The sequence below is a fragment of the Rhinolophus ferrumequinum genome, assembly GCF_004115265.2.
Source record: "Rhinolophus ferrumequinum isolate MPI-CBG mRhiFer1 chromosome 15 unlocalized genomic scaffold, mRhiFer1_v1.p scaffold_54_arrow_ctg1_1, whole genome shotgun sequence".
Classification (NCBI taxonomy): Eukaryota; Metazoa; Chordata; class Mammalia; order Chiroptera; family Rhinolophidae; genus Rhinolophus; species Rhinolophus ferrumequinum.
In genome coordinates this window covers 15,978,535-15,995,837 of record NW_022680357.1, presented here as the reverse complement: position 1 = coordinate 15,995,837, position 17,303 = coordinate 15,978,535, and the positions used below count along the sequence as shown (strand labels likewise).

The window sequence follows — 17,303 nt, the reverse complement described above, 5'->3', positions numbered from 1 at the left end:
ATCCCACTTGATCGTGGTGTGTGATCTTTTTAATGTATTGCTGAATTCTGTTCACTAATATTTTGTGGAGGTTTTTTGCATCTATGTTCATTAGGGATATCGGCCTGTAGTTTTCCTTTTTTGTGGTGTCTTTGTCTGATTTTGGAATCAGGGTGATAGTGGCCTTGTAGAAAGTGTTTGGGAGGCTTCCCTCCTTCTGGATTTTTTGGAATAGTTTGAGGAGAATACACCTATTTTGAATTTTACAAAACATTCCAAAAAAGAATTAGGTGATAATTCTTTTTTGGAATGTTTTGTAAAATTCACCTGTAAAGCCATCTGGTTCAGAGCTTTTGTTTGTTGGGAGCCTGTTGATTACTGATTCAATTTTCCTGGTGGTAATCAGTCCATTCAGGTTTTCCGTTGTGCATTATTCCTTGATGGATAATATCAACCACCCCACTCAACTGTAAATTCCACAAGGGTGGTGTCATAGACCGAATTGTGTCCCCTCAAAATTCATATGCGGAAGTCCTAACCCCCAGGATCTCAGAATGTGGCTATATTTGGAGATGGGCCTTCAAAAGGTGGTGAGTTAAAATGAGTCCATTCGTGTGCGCCCTCATCCAATGTGAGTGGTGTGCGTACAAGAAGAGACTAGGAAACAGACAAGCACAGAGAACATAGGGACATGATGGCCATCTCAGAAAGCCAAGGACAGAGGCCTCAGAATGAAACCGACGCTGCGACACCGTGATGTTGGACTTCAGCCTCCAGAACCGAGGAAATACATTTCTGCTGTTTGAGCCCCCCAGTCTGTGGTACTTTTTTTCCAGCCTGAGCAGACGAAGACAAGTAGAGGCTGGGTTGGCTTGTATTCCCAGAGCCCAGCACGGAGTCAGTGCTCAATAAGTATTGATTGGTGGGAATGGAGGTACTGGCCGTTACGGAAGTGGCACTGCGGTCCCTCTGGTTTCCATCGGCTGCTTCTGCACATGGCTGGTGTCAGCTGCCCAGCCACCCCTTTCCGTTTCTGGGCCTGGAACGTGGCTTTAAATCCTATCTCCGTCCTGGGTACCACGTCCTACACTAGCATTTGGGGATGATGCATTTTGTGTGGAGGAAGAAGTAGACGTGAGACAGAGTGTGGTTTGGGGAATTGTTTCTTTAAAATAATTTTTTCATTAAAATAGTTACATATACTCACTGAGGCAACTTGGAAAACAGAGAAATATAGAAGAAAGGAAAAAAAAGCCTCATCCATTCTTTTTGATACACAGGAAAATCACTATTAACATTTTAATATATTTCTTCCAGTCTTGTTTTCATCTATAGTTTTTCATCTTTCAAAGCTGTGGTTCTCCACGATGCATATATTATTTTTATTCTGAATCAAAATTCATCGAGCTCAAGATTTCCCCCAAGGCATGTTTTTAATGTTTGTGGAATACAGGGAGTTCATTTACTACGATTTAATTAATTATGGCTTTATTGTGTGGACATTGATTTTTTATTTTTTATTTTTTGGATGGTTAAAAATAACGCTACAGTCAATATATTTTAAGTCCATTCTTTTGTAATGATTCCCAAAGATGGAATTTCTGAGCTAAAGGGTATGACCAATTTTTTGTGGCCCTGGATATGATCACCAAATGGCTTTATGAAAAGGCTCAAGTGGTTGTCACTGAGACCCCAAGTGCCCCATGACCCGTCCTTCGGAAAGCCAGCTGCAGCTCTCAGGAAGTATTAATAAGGCAGTGGTCAGCTGCTAAAGACGCCTCCAGACAGAGGGGAAGGTCAGGCCACCACGCACTCGCTGGCTGGGCCGTGACTGTGCTTTCTGGGTCCATGATACTCTGCTGCTTCTTCTTTCCAGGGCCCCCTGAGGGCTGAAGGGGTGATGCTCCAAGTGGGGGCTAACCCGTGATCCCATCAATTCCTCTCAACACCTTCAGAGGCCTGCGGGGCCCTTTTGGGGTTGCCTCTTATCTCTCCATTCCTGGTTTCTCAATTGCACCCTTTGGATCTTTCCCGAGACTGTCTTTGGCAGTTCTGAAACGAAGGCCACCTAGTGACCGTGACACAGAAACAACATTTAGACGTCATCATTTCCCAGGAAGACTTTTGTCTTGAAAGAGCCCTTACTCTCTGCCACGTCATCGGAAGGCCTCCACGATTCATGGTTTTCTCCCAAAACAACAGTCAATACACAGAGGGCCCACAGCACACGATCCTTCCAACGGGGTGGTGTTAGCACCCCGCCCCCCTTTAAAAAATCTGATTTATGGCCACCTCTTAGAGTGGGAACAAAATGTGCTTTGGGGAGGACCCAGTAAGGAAACAGAGACGTGGCTGAAGCAGCAGGGAAGGTAATGAGTGTCACAGTCTCCCCAGTGCCTGGACCTATGTGTGTGCCCCCCTGGTGTCCCAGCGTATCGTGTCCTGAAACCCCAGGCGTTTACCTTCCTGGGGTACTTGTATGGCGCGGTCACCCTCTTCACGTGCTCCTGCAGTTCGCGGGTCAGTTCCTCTGGATCACGAGAGGAGTAGGCTGGAGAAAGGACTATAAATGCCTTTACCACCTGCCGGAAACCAAAACCAAAACAGAAACAGGCCTTGTATGACAAGAAAGCTCTCCCGGTTCCTTGGGTTCAGCCGGAGGAAGGAACACCAACCACCATTTGTTTTCCTCCTGTCGCCTGCCTTTCCTGATCAACTATTGGGAGCATTCTTGGGGGAATGATGTTGGACTCCCCCCTATTTCCCAGATTACTCTCCAGACCCGAAATGACACCGTGAGGAACCCACGTGCTTCTCTTAAGATGCAAATACTCTGGGGAGAGGAACGCCACCAACTCCTCCAGGCTCATCCCTTCCAGGTTTTCCTGACGAGGAAGGTACCATGTTTCCCTGAAAATAAGCCCGAACCAGAAAAGAAGACCTAGCATGATTTTTCAGGATGACATCCCCTGAACCCTAATGTGTCTTTTGGAGCAAAAGTTAAGAGAAAACCCGGTCTTCTTTTCAGGGAAACATGGGAGCTACATGTAGTTTCGGACACACTGGACTGGGGAAAAACGCAGACCACTTTCAGGGGGCAGTAGGTCTTTCCGAGACGGCAGGTGAAAGCGCTTCCGATCAGCACACATTTTGCTGCGCAGCTTCTGTCGCAGGTGTCCTCAAGGGCCCTCTGCCCCTCGGCTCTCTCTGACCATGTTTTTCCTGCAGGCTGCCTGCCGCCCAGGCAGAGGAAGAGTCCCAAGCTCGGGCACAACAGAACATGTCTTCCGGTAGGAATGGACGAGTTCAAACGCCAGTAGGTTGCATACAATTCTGTCAACAACTTTTAAGTCGTGGCTCCGTGGCCTTGCATACTTCCGGAGGTGGGCAGCTCACTACCATTCATTGTTCAGACAGATCTGGTTTGTGAGAAGGGCTTTCTCTTACTGCTAAAACTACCAAATGTTTATCAAGTACTTGCCATGTGCCAGTCTCTGTTTTTCTGAGCACGATACATGGATTGACTTTGAGCACACAGCCACGTGTCACAGCCTGTTACTCCGCCAAGCAGAGCTAGACATACTTTTCCAGGTGTAATTTCTTCAGCACAAAGATGGGACTCTCACCCTCCTCATTCTAGACTAGTGGCCTCAAATTATGGCGAGGGGCTTCTGCTCAAAATGAAGATTCCTTAGGCTGCCTCCCCAGTCACTCATATTCAGCATCTGCCTTGAAGTCTGGAAACCTGCATTTTAGACAAGAAGCCCAAATAATGCAGCTCTGAGCAGTCCAGGTCCCGGACTTGGGAATCACTCCTCTGGCCCTGGCGCTTCTCAGAATGCAACTTGACATTGAACTAACTTTCATAAGATAACTGCATTACACTTTGGGATTATGTTGGCTGTACAGGCCGGACCGGCCCGGTGGCTCAGGCGGTTGGAGCTCCATGCTCCTAACTCCGAAGGCTGCCGGTTCGATTCCCACATGGGCCAGTGGGCTCTCAACCACAAGGTTGCCGGTTCAACTCCTCGACTCCCACAAGGGATGGTGGGCTGCGCCCCCTGCAACTAGTAACGGCAACTGCACCTGGAGCTGAGCTGCGCCCTCCACAACTAAGACTGAAAGGACAACAACTTGACTTGGAAAAAAGGCCTGGAAGTACACACTGTTCCCCAATAAAGTCCTGTTCCCCTTCCCAAATAAAATCTTAAAAAAAAAAAAGTGTACAGGCCTATGAATGAGCTAAACCTCCTATTCTGTCGACTCCTCTGGGATCCATGGGAAGGGATTGGCGTTTCTCCTGAGAAAGGCCAGCCGATTAAATTTGGCCCGCTTTGAATACTTATTCTGTCATCCTTCAAATTAACAAGCACGTCTGGCGTGCTTGCTGTACACTCATCTGCAAGTAGAAACGGACCTTTTACCGGAGAGGATGGATGACAACCTCTGCACCTGTCACCAGTATCTCCCTGTTTGGGAGTCAGGGTGTTTGGACCCAGTTCTGTGTCCCCTTGTGTTGGTATCTTCTCACGGTGTCCCTCTAGAGAGTATTTACATCTCTAAGGACGTGAGGTCAGTGCTTGACCAGGAGGAGTATGTGTGTCTCATGGTGGCCTTCAGACTCTCGGGTACCCGGAGCCGGGTAAAATATGCAGGGATTTGGGCCTTGCAGCTTGCTCTGCTGGGTGCAAAGAAGCACAGAAACTGGAGGCGGTGTTCTTGGTGGGACTATTACCTCCCCTCGGATGGGGTCTGGGCTGCCAACCACGGCAGACTCCACCACAGCTGGGTGTTCAGCAAGGGCGCTTTCCACTTCAAAGGGCCCGATCCGGTAGCTGGAAGAGCAAAACAAAGTCTTCCAAGACACATCCCCTCTCCCAGGACGCTTCGGAGGGAGAAGGAAAGAGCAGACAGCTTGACCTTGAGGAATTGATCACGTCGTCATTTCTTCCCAGGAACCAGAAGTAGCCGTCTGTGTCCATGTGGGCGCGGTCCCCCGTGATGTAAAAGTCCCCCCGTTCTGACTCGGCTGTCTTCTTAGGATTGTCCTGAAAGACAAAGAAAACCTGGGTAGACCCATCTGGGCAGTGACTCAGGCCAGCTGAGCGCGAGCTGCCCTCAGCGGGACGTCTCGCCATTCCCGAAGACCAAGCTAGCCAGAGTTTCCCACTGGACAAGGGACCATGAGCTGATGGGTTTTCCCTCTTAATGGCAGAAAATGACCAAGGATGGCAACCCGTGACCGTCCTTAGATGGGTCAGAGGAAGGAGGCAGGCGGGCACAGGGCCACCGGCTCTGTTTTCTCACCCTAGGGAATGTACTGATACCCTGTGGTCAGGTAGAGAACCGGGGGCTCTGGTCAAAATGCAAGGGTAGGGGAAAGGGAAAAAAAAATCAAACTCTGATCCCCAAATTTTAAAAACAAAGCTACTATTCAGCAAGAGAAAGAAACAGATGCCGGATGCAGGATTGGTAATTAAGATGACGTCATCAGTTTGCATGCTCAGACACACCCACCTTTAGATCCTGCGTCTGTCCATGCTAGTTGATTGACATCGGACACATCACTCCATCTTTCTAGCTTCCTTATCGATAATGGCACTTTATCAACAATGGTTTCAGCCGACCTCTCACACAAGTATTGACGGGTTAAGGAGACAGGCATTTGCAAAGCGTGGAGCACAACGCTTGGCACAAAACAATCACTGTGAAATGGCTCTTCCTGCCACTTACCAAATAGCAACTAAAGAAGCAGAAGGGCCGCTTGGGTCTGATGCGGATAGCCACATTCCCCTCTTCTCCCGGAGGCAGGATGTTGCCATCGTCGTCCACAATCTGGTGGGGAAGGGCAGGGGGTGTGTGGGCTCAGTCAGGCCACCCGCCAGGCTGCCGGCCGCGCCTGCTGTGGCGCACCCGGACGTGGGTTTGGCCCTCCTCGCCAAGGGCTGGGAGAGGCCGCCTACCTGCACGTCGTAAGGTGCGCACGCTTTCCCCATGGAGCCAGGCTTGATGGTGGTACCTTTCAGATTGGCACAGATTAGGATCTGGCGAGAAACCAGGACGGATAAATTAGCAGGAGCCTCGTCTTTCCTGGCTCTGCCTTCCTCTCACTGTGCCTTCAAGCTCTTTCTCCCTCCTCCTTTCTTCTCTCCCGCCCTCTTGCTTCTCTTCTTCTTCCCTCTCTTCTTTCCACAGTGACCAAACATTTCCTGAGCACTCTGGTGGGCAAAAGACATAAGGCACGAGTGTGTCCCTGAGTCAGGAGACGCAGCTGATGGCCGCGTCTCTGCTCAGACGGCTGTAGAGGACACTGTGTAATATCATGGGCTGTGACTAGGGACAGACGTTGGCTCTCCTGGTGGAGACCAGACGCCACCCGTGGCCGTGGGAGTTGGTTTGCTGCCTCTGCAGCCATGGTGAAATGATCACACCTTGAAACCAAAAGGGAAGAAAAGCTGGTGGAGTTTTGTCATCAGGGTGTCCTGCCTGTGGGGCAGGGCGGTCCCTGACAGGTGTCACAGAGATGGCAGCCGGAAAGGCAGGAGGCTGTGAGGACGACGTTCCCACTGCCTGGCTGAGGTGCAGATGGAGGCGAGCGGCACTCACCGTTTCAGACTGGCCATAGCCTTCGTGCACCTCCAGGCCTGTCTGGTTCTTCCATTTCTCCCTCACGTCGGGATTGAGGGCTTCTCCTCCAGTCACACAATGCTTCAGGCTCTGAAACTGGTACCTTTCTCATCGGGGAAAACAAGGTCACCTGTGTGGGGACCCCCAGCCCCACCTCTTCCTCCAGCTCTGCTGCCTGAGTCCAGGCACCGAAAGACGCTAGAGTGTCATCTCCTAGGCTTTCTAGTCTGTTCCAAGCGCCCCATCCTCTTTGCAGGCAGGTGCCCCGTGGACAGATAAACTTTTTAAACAAATCAATCCTATCTGAGTTTGGAATAAAATCAACACTTTCTCTAATCTCACAGAAGTAGACGTTGCTACGGGAACGGCCTGTGGGTGTATGGTGGAAAGACAGCCCAGCTCAGATGTAGAAGTTTCAGACTGTTTTAAATCTATTTGGTTCCATCTGGGTGCAAACTCCTGGGGCCAGAAGTTCATTCTTGAGGGGCGTCTGCAAAGGATATGGTGTGTATGCTTGAGTGTGTGTGTGTGTGTGTGTGTGTGTGTGTGTGTGTGTTTGCGAGAAACAGAGAGAGAGAGAGAGAGAGAGAGAGAGAGAGAGAGAGAGAGAGAGAGATGAGAGGGTGGGGGTGCACGCGGGTACTTGTTGCTGTATATTCACACACTTAGGTCCCCGAAACACCAAACAGGTGCGCGGTACCTAGTCAGATCCTCCTGCACAAGCAGCCGGTAGATCGTGGGGACGGAGCAGTAGGTGGTGATCGGGAACCTGGAGAGAGTCTGAACCAAAACAAAGGGCGGAAGATCTTAGAGGCACTGGGGCGGGGCTTCAGGGAGATGGCACAGGTGCACTGGCCACTGACAGAGGCCTTTTCTCCCGCAAACTCACAACCTGTATCCCACTCCTCTCGTTCACACCCCACCCGTCAGAGGTGTTTGGCAAAACTCTTACGTGCAGAATGACCTTGGCTTCAACTTGGGGCAGTTCATGCACAAAAACGCAAGCGCCGTTATGCCAGGCACAGAAGAGGGTCCAGGCTGCTTTCACCCAGCCAGTGTCAGTTGCGTTCCAGAAGATGTCCGATTCGGTCAAGGCCATGAACTGCCTGCCAACAATTAGAGACAGTCTGAACCCTAAGCAGGTGCTTCTAGCAACCCTTGAAAGAGGATTCCATTCTCCATGTTGCCTTCTTTGCAGCTTTGCCCACAACTGGGTAGTCCCGTATGCAGGTCAAAGAACCAGAAAGTCTACCTTTGTCTCAGCAAGCATTTATTGAGCATCTTCTATATCTCTGTGCCACAGGCTAATGACACAGAAGTCAAAAGACAGATTCCATGCCTTCAAGTAGTTTGTAGTCCACTGGGGATGATAGATAAGGGAACAAATGATCCCAATACAATGTGGCAAGGGCTCGTTATTCATTCATCCAACATTTATTCAGCACGTATTCTGGACTTAGCATGAGGGTATAGGAATGAATGATGCGTCTTTCTAGGAAGTAGATGTTTCTACGAAGGCCCTGGAGAGCATGCTTTCACAGAGTTAAACACAGAGCTTCCTTACAGAGAGAATGCCGTTACAGAGAGAATGGGCACCTAACCCAGAGAAAGGACGGAGGTGGGTCTGAGAAATCCTTCCATAGAGGAAGTGACACCTGAGCTAGAGGTAAACAATGCGTGGAGATTACACAGGTGCAGCAGAGAAGGGAGCCTGGCACAGGGCCTGCAAGCATGGAAGATAGAAAAGTGTTCATGTCCCCACTTAAGACACACACTCCCCTGGTCCTTGTCCTATTCTCTGGCTGCTCCCCCTTTACTGCAGAAATGCCTCAGGGGCGTGGCTCTGAACCTCTTCTCTTTTCAAGTCATGTTACTCTTCGCTGATCTCCTCCAATCTCGTGGCCTTCGGTGCCACTTCCATGCTGACAACTCCAGCACAAACCTTTCTCGTGAACTCTAGACACGTATTTCCAACCGCCTACTCAACAGCTCCACGTTGGACTTGGGGTAGGGAGATGGCTAAAAAGCATCTGAAACTTACAATGCCCCAAAAGAACGCCTCTTTTTCCTCCGGCCGGACAGTTCATCCCACGGTCACCCCGTCAGTGAATGTTTTTGGTTGTGCAGGCCATCAAACTTGGGGTCCCCCTTGATTTTCTCTCTCACCTCCTATCAAACCTGTCAGCGAATCTTATGAGGCCGACATTCAAAACGCATTCGGAATCTCACCCCCTCTTGCCCTTTCCCCCGCTGGCTACCGGGCGAGCCTCTCCCCTTGCCTCTTAAAGCACTGGCCTCTTCGGGGGACCTCTGCTCCATCCCTTGCCCTCTATAGTTTATCCTCAGTCCAATATCCTCAGTGATCCTTTGAAAAAACAAATCAGCTCATGTCACTCCCCTGCTCAAAATACTACAATGTCCCTCAAAAAGCATTAAGCAATAGAATTAGGATATGACGCAGCAATTTCCCTTCCGGGCATACACCCAGAAGAATTAAAAGCAGGGACGCAGACAGGTGTTTGGACACTCATTTCTCAGCAGCAGCAGCAGCAGTCACAGCAGCCGAAGGCGGAAGCGACCCCAGTGTCCCTAGATAAACAAAACTGGCATTTGCATGCAATGGAAAAGTATTCAGCCTTGAAAAAGAAGGCAGTTCTGACACAGGCCACACACGGATGAACCTGGAGGACATTACGCGAGGCGAAATAAACCGGTCACAAGAAGACCAATATTGTGTGATCCCACTTACACAAGGTTCCCGGAGGAGACAAATTCGTAGACAGGACGTAGACAGTGGTTGTCAGGGCCTGGCCGGGCGGGGGTGGGGAATGGCGCCTTACTGTGTCCCAAGGACAGGATTTCAGACTTGTGATACGAAAGGTTCTGAAGATGGGTGGTGGTGGGGATGAGGAATGTGTTTAACGCCCCTGAACTGTACACGTAAGAATTTACAACGGTAAGTTTTACGTTATGTATATGTTACCCCGATTTTTAAAAACACCTCTGATGGCTTCTCACCTGACTCAGAGTAAAGCCCCAGAGCTTTCAGATCCTACCTGGTTTGTCCCCTTGTTAGCGCTCTGACCCCCACTCCTGCCACTTTCCTCCAGCTCACTCCCCTACTTTCTGTTTCTTGGACCCACCAGACGCGTGATCCCCGGGTACCTTGAACAGGCCACAAGACCCAGTCCGTGGCTGGCGTGGGAGTGCTCAACCATCTTGGGGGTCCCTGTAGTGCCACTTGTGAAGAAGATGGACATCGGGTCCCGACTCTTGGTCCTCACACAGCTGTGTTCTGCGGACGCCTCCCTGGAAAATACAAAACCACTAGGTGGTTACTGGTCGTAGGAAGAGTCTTCGCTACAAAGGTATTTATAGCGGCACTGGTCACGTTTCACTACACACTGCGTGGGAGGCCGTGTGCTGGACGCCCTAGCTGGCTCTGTCTCTGACTTCTACAGTCACCGCACTGTAGGTGTCATCCGTAGAACCCCGTGCAGGAGTCTCAGACGTGGCCAACAGACTCACTCACACGCGCCCAGGGCACGAGCCCTTCCTGGGGGAACGCACACACACACATCCACGTCCAGACGTCATTTCAGCACAGCCGCACCCCCGACCTCGATTCCTGGTCACTCACCGGGTTCCCTAAACTTGGAGTTTTGAGATCTGGGTCATTCCTAAAATTCTGTGATCTGCTGAATCGTCTCGCCCCCTGGGTCTCAACTCTGGCTGTCCCTTTGGGTCAGCGGGTACATTTTTCAAAGAAATACCACTGCCCAGTCCCCAGCCTAGAGAAAATGAAATCAGAATCTTTGACGTTGGGTCTGGCCAGTGGTGATTTTTGTTTTCTTTTTTTTTAAAGCTCCTTAGGTAATTGTCATGACAGCCAAAACGGAGAGCCACTGCTCTAGATCCAACTGGCAGCTCATCAAAACCGCAGATCTCTTAAAATACAGATTCCTGGGGCCCTTGCTCAGGTTAAGTAGGTCAGGTTATTGTGTCTGGTTAAGTAGGTCAGACGCGGGGCCCTGGAATCTGTCTTTAAAACAGCACACATAAATAAATTAATTAATAATTTAAAAGATAACTTCCTATCATTTTATGGTTGAAGGTTTTCATTCCAGTGCAGGAAAGAACCACCTAGACGTATTTCCCATGTCCTCAAACTTTTAAATACACATTTTGCGCTTAATACGCACACATGCTGAGTATTTTCTGTTCAGGTTTCTGCTGCTAATCATTATATCGAAACATAATGAAAACACATTAGAGGAAAACCTCATAGGTTGGAAAGCTAGTATTTTGGAAAATACGGGATACGTTATTTGTGATCCATAAATAAACACGTTATTTATGATTTATTACAGGTCCTATATTCCTAAAAATGATGGCACATTTAAGTAAACGTAGCACATAGTTCTCTTTTAAATAGAGCTAGGGACGAGAGACAAATGCTGACAGGAGTCACAAAATAAAGTAAAACAGCGCGCAGGTGAGTCTGAGGCAGTCGTTCTGGGGCCTGGGCGTTTGTTACTGAACGGTGCAGGCCCCCGAGGGGGTGCCTCTTGCTGCTTCCGGCCTCTGGTCAGTACAAAGTCTCAGATTCCCAGATAGGTTTCCACCAGGACCTTGTTCGAAAGCAAATGGCTTCGGTTCTGTCCCACCTCTGACCTGACGACTTGCTATCCTCTCGAGCAAGTCACTTCACTTTTCCAGGGCTCACTTTCCTCCTCTGTGAAGCTGGGAGGAAGTGCATTTCTTAGAGTTGTCCCAAGGATGAAACAAAACAGTGCCTAATTCATTTGTGCATTTTGCGCCCCACACGCAAAGCTTGGGACAAAACAGATGTTCATTAAACTTGTGTTGCCTGAATGAGTGTAGGCGAATGCTTGTCTAGCACCATACCTGGCAAACACTAAGCACTCTCAACGTGGCAGCTACTATTATATCACTAATTGAGCACCTGCTAGGCGCTAAATGCAGCAGAGGGGTTATCTCATTACTCTGGCTAATAGCTGTATAACTACTCTCACCATAATAGAGGCAAATACACAGAAAAGCGAGTGACAGTTCCAGTACTGATTGACTGAGTGACTTTGAAAGATCTTAGGTGGTCAGGTCCCTCTGGCTTCCATAGTGAGTGTCCCTCTCCGGTTCCCTCCCTTGGCCTGCAGTCAGTTCTGTCATTTCAAGGGGAAATAAATGCTGCGGCCTCATTTCTATGCTTCATCTGGAGAGCCCCAGCTTACCGGAAGAGTTCCCTGAAGTTCATCCAGCCTGGCCGACTGCTATCAGACACCAGCAGCTTGGTCTGCAGGGAAGGGCAGTCGGCTCTAATGGCGTCCACCCTCGGAGCCAGGGGGCCACTGGTGATAATGGACTTGGCCCTGGACTCCTGCAGCCGGTACTTGAGGTCCTTCTCCATCAGCTGAGAGGTGCCCGGAACCATGACAACCCCTGCGAGCACACAGAGAAAGGCTGGTGACTGGACATCAGGGGCAGACCCCGGGGACGAGGGCCAGGCCAGAAATCCCCATCAGAGAGCCATAAAGTCTAAGAGGCAAGGTCTCTCACCCATCCCTGCCTTGTTCTCCGCACGCTGGGAGCTCCCAAACCACAACCAGCAGAAAATACGTTTGCTTGGTCCAACCTCAGCACTTTAAAAAATGTATTTAGTCGTCAACATTCAAAGACTGAGTTTTTTGAATAGAAACCCAGAATTTTCTATGACAAAGTCAGAAGTTCTGGAGACACTGGCCCTCGTTCCCACGGGGAAACGTGGTTGGAGTTGAGAAGCAGCTGCCCCTGTGGAATGAGGCGCATGACCTTCAGGTACCCGCCGACCTCAGCGCTCCCTACTGCCCCCTACTGGCCTGCTTTCATCGCTTACGTCATTGTCGGACCCCGGGACACAGTCCACTTTGTGATTTGGAGCAAAGGGAAGGCAACACAACTGCACACAGACTTCCGCTTGCTCCATCTCCCAAGCCTCGTGGACACCACAGCCTGGCAGGCTGTGTGGGCCCCACCGGGTTGCCTCTGCCCTGCTCACTGACCTGCCCGCATGCAGGCCACGCTGGCCAGCCACCACTCCGGGATCCTCGGGAGGACCAGCAGCATTCTGTCCCCAGGCTGCAGGCCGCACGCGCCCACCAGCACGTTAGCTGCCTTCCTGGACAGCGTCCCCAGCTCTTCAAAGCTCCACTTGACCTCGGCTCCGTCGCCACTGACCCACCAGAACGCGGGGTTCGGGGGCCGGTGCCCAGCCTGGACAGGAAAGCAGGCAGAAAAGAAACAGAAACCACTTGGTGAGGATGTTTGTTTGCGCGTTGTTGTTTTTAACTTCAGTTTTTATCAGAGTTATGACAGTCACAGGGTTCAAAAACCAAAACAATATGAAAAAATACGCACTGACTCGCCTTGTTTTCATCCTTTTGCCCGTCTACCCTTTTCCCCACTTCAGCTCCCTCAGTGAATAACTGGTAATTTTAGTTTCTTGCCTGTTTTCCCAGTTTATTATGTTTCTTTAGGCAAACATAATAAGTATACTCTTTTTTTCCCATACCACTGTTTTAATGCATAAGATGGATTTACACTGTCCTGTGTCTTCCCCTTTTTACTGAGGTACAGGTCTTCATAAAATTCACCATTTTGAAGTGCACAATTCAGTGGTTTTTAGCTTGTTCACAAAGTTGGGTAACCATCACCGTTTATCTAATCCCAGAACATTTCGCATGATCCTAAAAAGAAATACTGTACAGATTAGCTGTCACTCTCTAGCCTCTGCTTCCCCAGCCCCCGGCCACCACTAAGTTCCTTTCTGTCCCTATGGATTTGCCTGCTTCACACATCTCACATGAAGGCCAATCCGTGGCCTTTTGTGTCTGGTTTCTTTCACCCCGCATACTGTTTTCAAGGTTTATCTATGTGATAGCATGCGTCAGTGCTGCATTCCTTTTAAGGGCTGAACAATATTCCATCGTATGAACGGACCATATGTGTTCACATCCGTTCCTCAGCCGACAGGTGTTCGTGTTGCTTCCACGTGTTGGGCTAACTCTCCTCATTTAATTCTCACAACTACTCCGGGGGACATATGGTACAACTCCCATTTTACAGATGAGAACACTGAGCTCCAAGGAGCTTAGGGCACTTGTTCAAGGTCACACTTGAGGTGGATGAACCACGCCCATCTGACTGCAATGCCTGCGTTTATGTCTCAGTCATTCTCCACTAATTTTACCGTACCTGTTAACAGTATTACTTACCTCATAATTTTTCTTTCAACAAGCTCGTCTTAAAATGCACATAAATACATTATTTTGAAATAAAGTTTATATTCCTCGACTATTTAGAAAAAGTTAGCATCATTAACATAAGTAAAAGATGGTTATAAAACATAGAGAGAGACACAAAGGACCCGTAAGGGAAGGAAAATAAAGAAGGATACACACAGACGCACATGCTGCTGTGTGTGTATCTGCTGTGGTCTGTGGAAAGCTCTGAGCTTGAGCCCTGCTCTTTCCTTATTTAAAAGAGAAGTGACATGGACAGAGAGAGTAACGGCAGAGTCACAGCAAAACAACAAAAACAACAAAAAAGAACTTTCTCCTTCCCTCGATCAGCGTAACTAAGAGGGGCGTAACTGTCTCACTGTGGGATTTGGGCTCAGGCATGAGACAGCCAGGACTGGCCAAGGGATTCTAAGGCTCACATCATTTCCCCCCACATTGTAGGGCTCCCTGAATTGTCCGGTCAAAATGTCCACATCGACATGTCCTGTAACCTCCGGCCTCCCTGGGGTAACCGAGGGCAGCCTGTGATGTCCCAAACGGATGGTAGGACACAGTGGACGTTACCTTTTCCAGCTGACTCCACGCGTCCAGCACGTCCTGGGCAAAGTTGAAGTACTCAGGCACCGGCCTCGTCCCCAGACAGATGGCTTCCCAGGTGGCCACCATCTTCTGAGGGACGGGTAGAGGTGGTGACTGCCCAGGAGACCTGCTGAGTCCCCGGGCACACGTCAGCGCCGGGCGGACCAGGCCTCTCAGCCACAGCCTCATGCTGCTGTCCTCTGCCTGTCACCAAAGAGAGGAGAGAGAGCACTGTCCCGAATTCTGGGATTTGGGGAGGGACGTGGTCGGACCTGATGGAGACTGTAGTACACATGCACTTGTGGATGGACCTGGGCTTCGCTTTTAATTCCGCCAGGTGGTTTGGGTCACTCTTCCTCTCTGAGCCTGAGGTCCCTCTGCCTCACCCTGCCCATGGGTCTCCGTGGGTCTGAGGCCAGCACCCAGGCTCCGCCCTTCCAAGGGAAAAAGCCTTTGGTGATTCCCGAACTGGCCTGATAAAGCTGAGGAAACCTCGAGGGCACCGCTGGCCAACAGAAATATAATGGGAGCTACCCGTGTCATGCTCACCTTTCTCGTGGCGTCATTCAAAAAGTAAAGAGAAACAGGTGAAATCAGCGATAATAATACACGTTATGTAACTGGCTCTATCCTATAATTTCAACATGGAATCGATGTAAAAATAAATTCTTTTTTTTAAAATTTATTTTTAATTTATTGGGGTGACAATTGTTAGTAAAATTACATAGATTTCAGGTGTTAAAAATAAATTCTTAAAGAGACATTTTACGTTCTTTTTTTTTTTTTTTTGGTACTGAGTCCTCGACATCCAAGGTGTATTTTTTACTTACCAGCACCTATCAGTGTGGACGAGCCACATGCCAAGGTCAAGAGCTCCCAGTGGCCACTGCACCGGCCACGCAGCCCTGGTGCTTTGCGACTCGGAGTGCGGTCTGTGCACCAGTAACATCAGCGTCACCCGGGAGCCAGTGACAATGGCAGGGCCTCTGGCGCTGCCCTGGGGCCGTCGAGTGAGACTCTGCCCTTCAGCGGGACCCCAGGTGGGCTGTGTGCCCAGGAGTTGGAGCAGCGGCGGCCTTGTGGCTGTGTCCCCAGTTTTAGTTCACCCCCACAAAGCCGGTGACACTAACAGGAACCCAATAGGGTAATGGGAACCGCCAGGGACTGAATATCTGTTCCTCCAAAATGCATGGGTGCAGGCCTCACCCCTAGTGTGACGGTATCAGGAGGTAGGGACTTGGGGGAGGTGATGAGGTCATGAGGGTAGAGCCCTTATAAAAGGGACCCCGGAAAGTTCCCTTGTCCCTTCTGCCCGGTGAGGACACAGAGAAACGATAGCTGTTCATGGAGCAGGAAGTGGGTCCTCACCAGACACAACGTCTGCCCACGGTGTCCTGCTCTTGGACTTCCAGCCTCCCAAACTGTGAGAAATCAGGCTTGTATGAACCACCCAGTCTGTGGAACTTTGGGTTTAGCAACCCAAATGGACTCAAACAATAACGTGTCCCAATAAGAAAGACAGGAATTGTCATCCACTGAAGGCTTACCTGGAAAGAGCTTTCTCAGTATTATTTCCTTAAGTCCTTACGACAACTCTATGATGTGTCATCTTCTCCATGTCACAGAAATAGAAAGTGAGGCTTGGAGGAGACAGGTGACTGGCAGGGCGCCCCTCCCAGGCAGGCCCAACCTCAGCCGTGGCTGTGGCCCCCAGCCCTGCCTCTGCGGCCTCAGACCCCCCGCCCTGACCGCCTCTCCACTGGCCCAAGTCTTCTCCTCTGCCTCCCACCCCTGGATTCCTCGGGCCCCTGGACAGTTGGTCGTGAGAATCCCCCAGGCTGCTTTCCCAGGGCCCAGGGCCACTCCTTGCCTGTCACGGAAGGATATCTCCCCACAGTACCTGGTTCGTGAACCCAGGAAATGGCTTCTCTGTTCTGCTTCCGTGGACTGCTGGCCCCGGTGCCTGTGGCATTCGAGCTCATGGGTCACTGGTGTAGCCAACCTGCTGACTGAGCTTCCCACAGGGACCTTTGCCCCCAGATGCAGCCAAAAGAGGTCAGAGCCCAAAACTGGCAGGGGCCAGGGTGGCTTCATCTGGCCAGCACGCTTGGAGCCAGTGAGAGCGGCCCCGTCGAGCGCTTTTCACAGCTCAGTGGCTGGGGGATTATAAAGTCCAGCCCGAGTTTCTGGAGGGTGCCCTGGACGTGGTGGATGATTTCACTGAAAAGTCGGGTCACGAGCTAATCTGAAAACACAGCAGAAACTTTGATGTGGTTTAACAGGAGGAATTCAATAGTGACAATAATACAAGTCAAACCACGGCCCCTTTTCTGCTCCAAACCCTCCAGTACACAGAGAGTGGATTAGTGGCAGCTGGGACCTGGGTGTGTGGACAGGAAATGACAGCAGATGGGCACATGGGATCTCTGTGAGGTGACGGAAGCGGGTGGTCTGTGTTTGGGCTGTGGTCACGGCTGCCCAGCTCTGTACATTTACTACAAATAATAACAGCAGTAACAATAGTACAACAACTGTATGAGAAGCCGCGCTGCTCTGTCTGCCATCTGTTCTTTGAAACTCTGGCTGGCTCTGAGAACAGCAGCAAAAATGTCTTGACCCCTAGCGTTTGCCAGTGTCTATGGTTAAATATTTCCACCCTGGCCAGTTTCAAAACACCTGAGTTTTCACAACTGGCTCGCAGAGTTCCTGAACATTTACAGTCGCTCCCAGGCCCCTGCAAGCTGGGCCCGGCCAGCACCTTGAGGTGTCTTCGTGTTTGCTGGGTGTTCTGCCAGACCGTTCCTCTGACGTGGGTCATTG

At 50.2% G+C, this 17,303-nt stretch overlaps 2 protein-coding genes across 2 annotated transcripts in view; one reads left to right on the top strand and one right to left on the bottom strand.

The window, feature by feature from the left end:
* Positions 1-1,397: 1,397 nt before the first annotated feature.
* Positions 1,398-16,505, bottom strand: LOC117019413 (acyl-coenzyme A synthetase ACSM5, mitochondrial-like). The gene is made up of 15 exons (XM_033101073.1): positions 16,384-16,505; positions 16,031-16,092; positions 14,469-14,687; positions 12,666-12,876; positions 11,859-12,066; positions 9,772-9,915; positions 7,559-7,712; positions 7,307-7,386; positions 6,586-6,709; positions 5,943-6,023; positions 5,713-5,814; positions 4,900-5,027; positions 4,715-4,814; positions 2,442-2,561; positions 1,398-2,047 (listed from the first exon to the last, which is right to left on the bottom strand). Exons 3-15 carry the CDS (start codon positions 14,670-14,672, stop codon positions 1,931-1,933), a joined length of 1,773 nt encoding a protein of 590 aa, XP_032956964.1. The 5' UTR covers positions 14,673-14,687; positions 16,031-16,092; positions 16,384-16,505; the 3' UTR covers positions 1,398-1,930.
* PDILT (protein disulfide isomerase like, testis expressed) overlaps positions 15,424-17,303 on the top strand; it is a 33,696-nt gene continuing 31,816 nt past the window's right edge. The window contains exon 1 of the mRNA XM_033101072.1: positions 15,424-15,627. Within this exon, the coding sequence (XP_032956963.1) occupies positions 15,458-15,627 (170 nt within the window). The 5' untranslated portion in view covers positions 15,424-15,457. The remainder of the gene's footprint in view (positions 15,628-17,303) is intronic.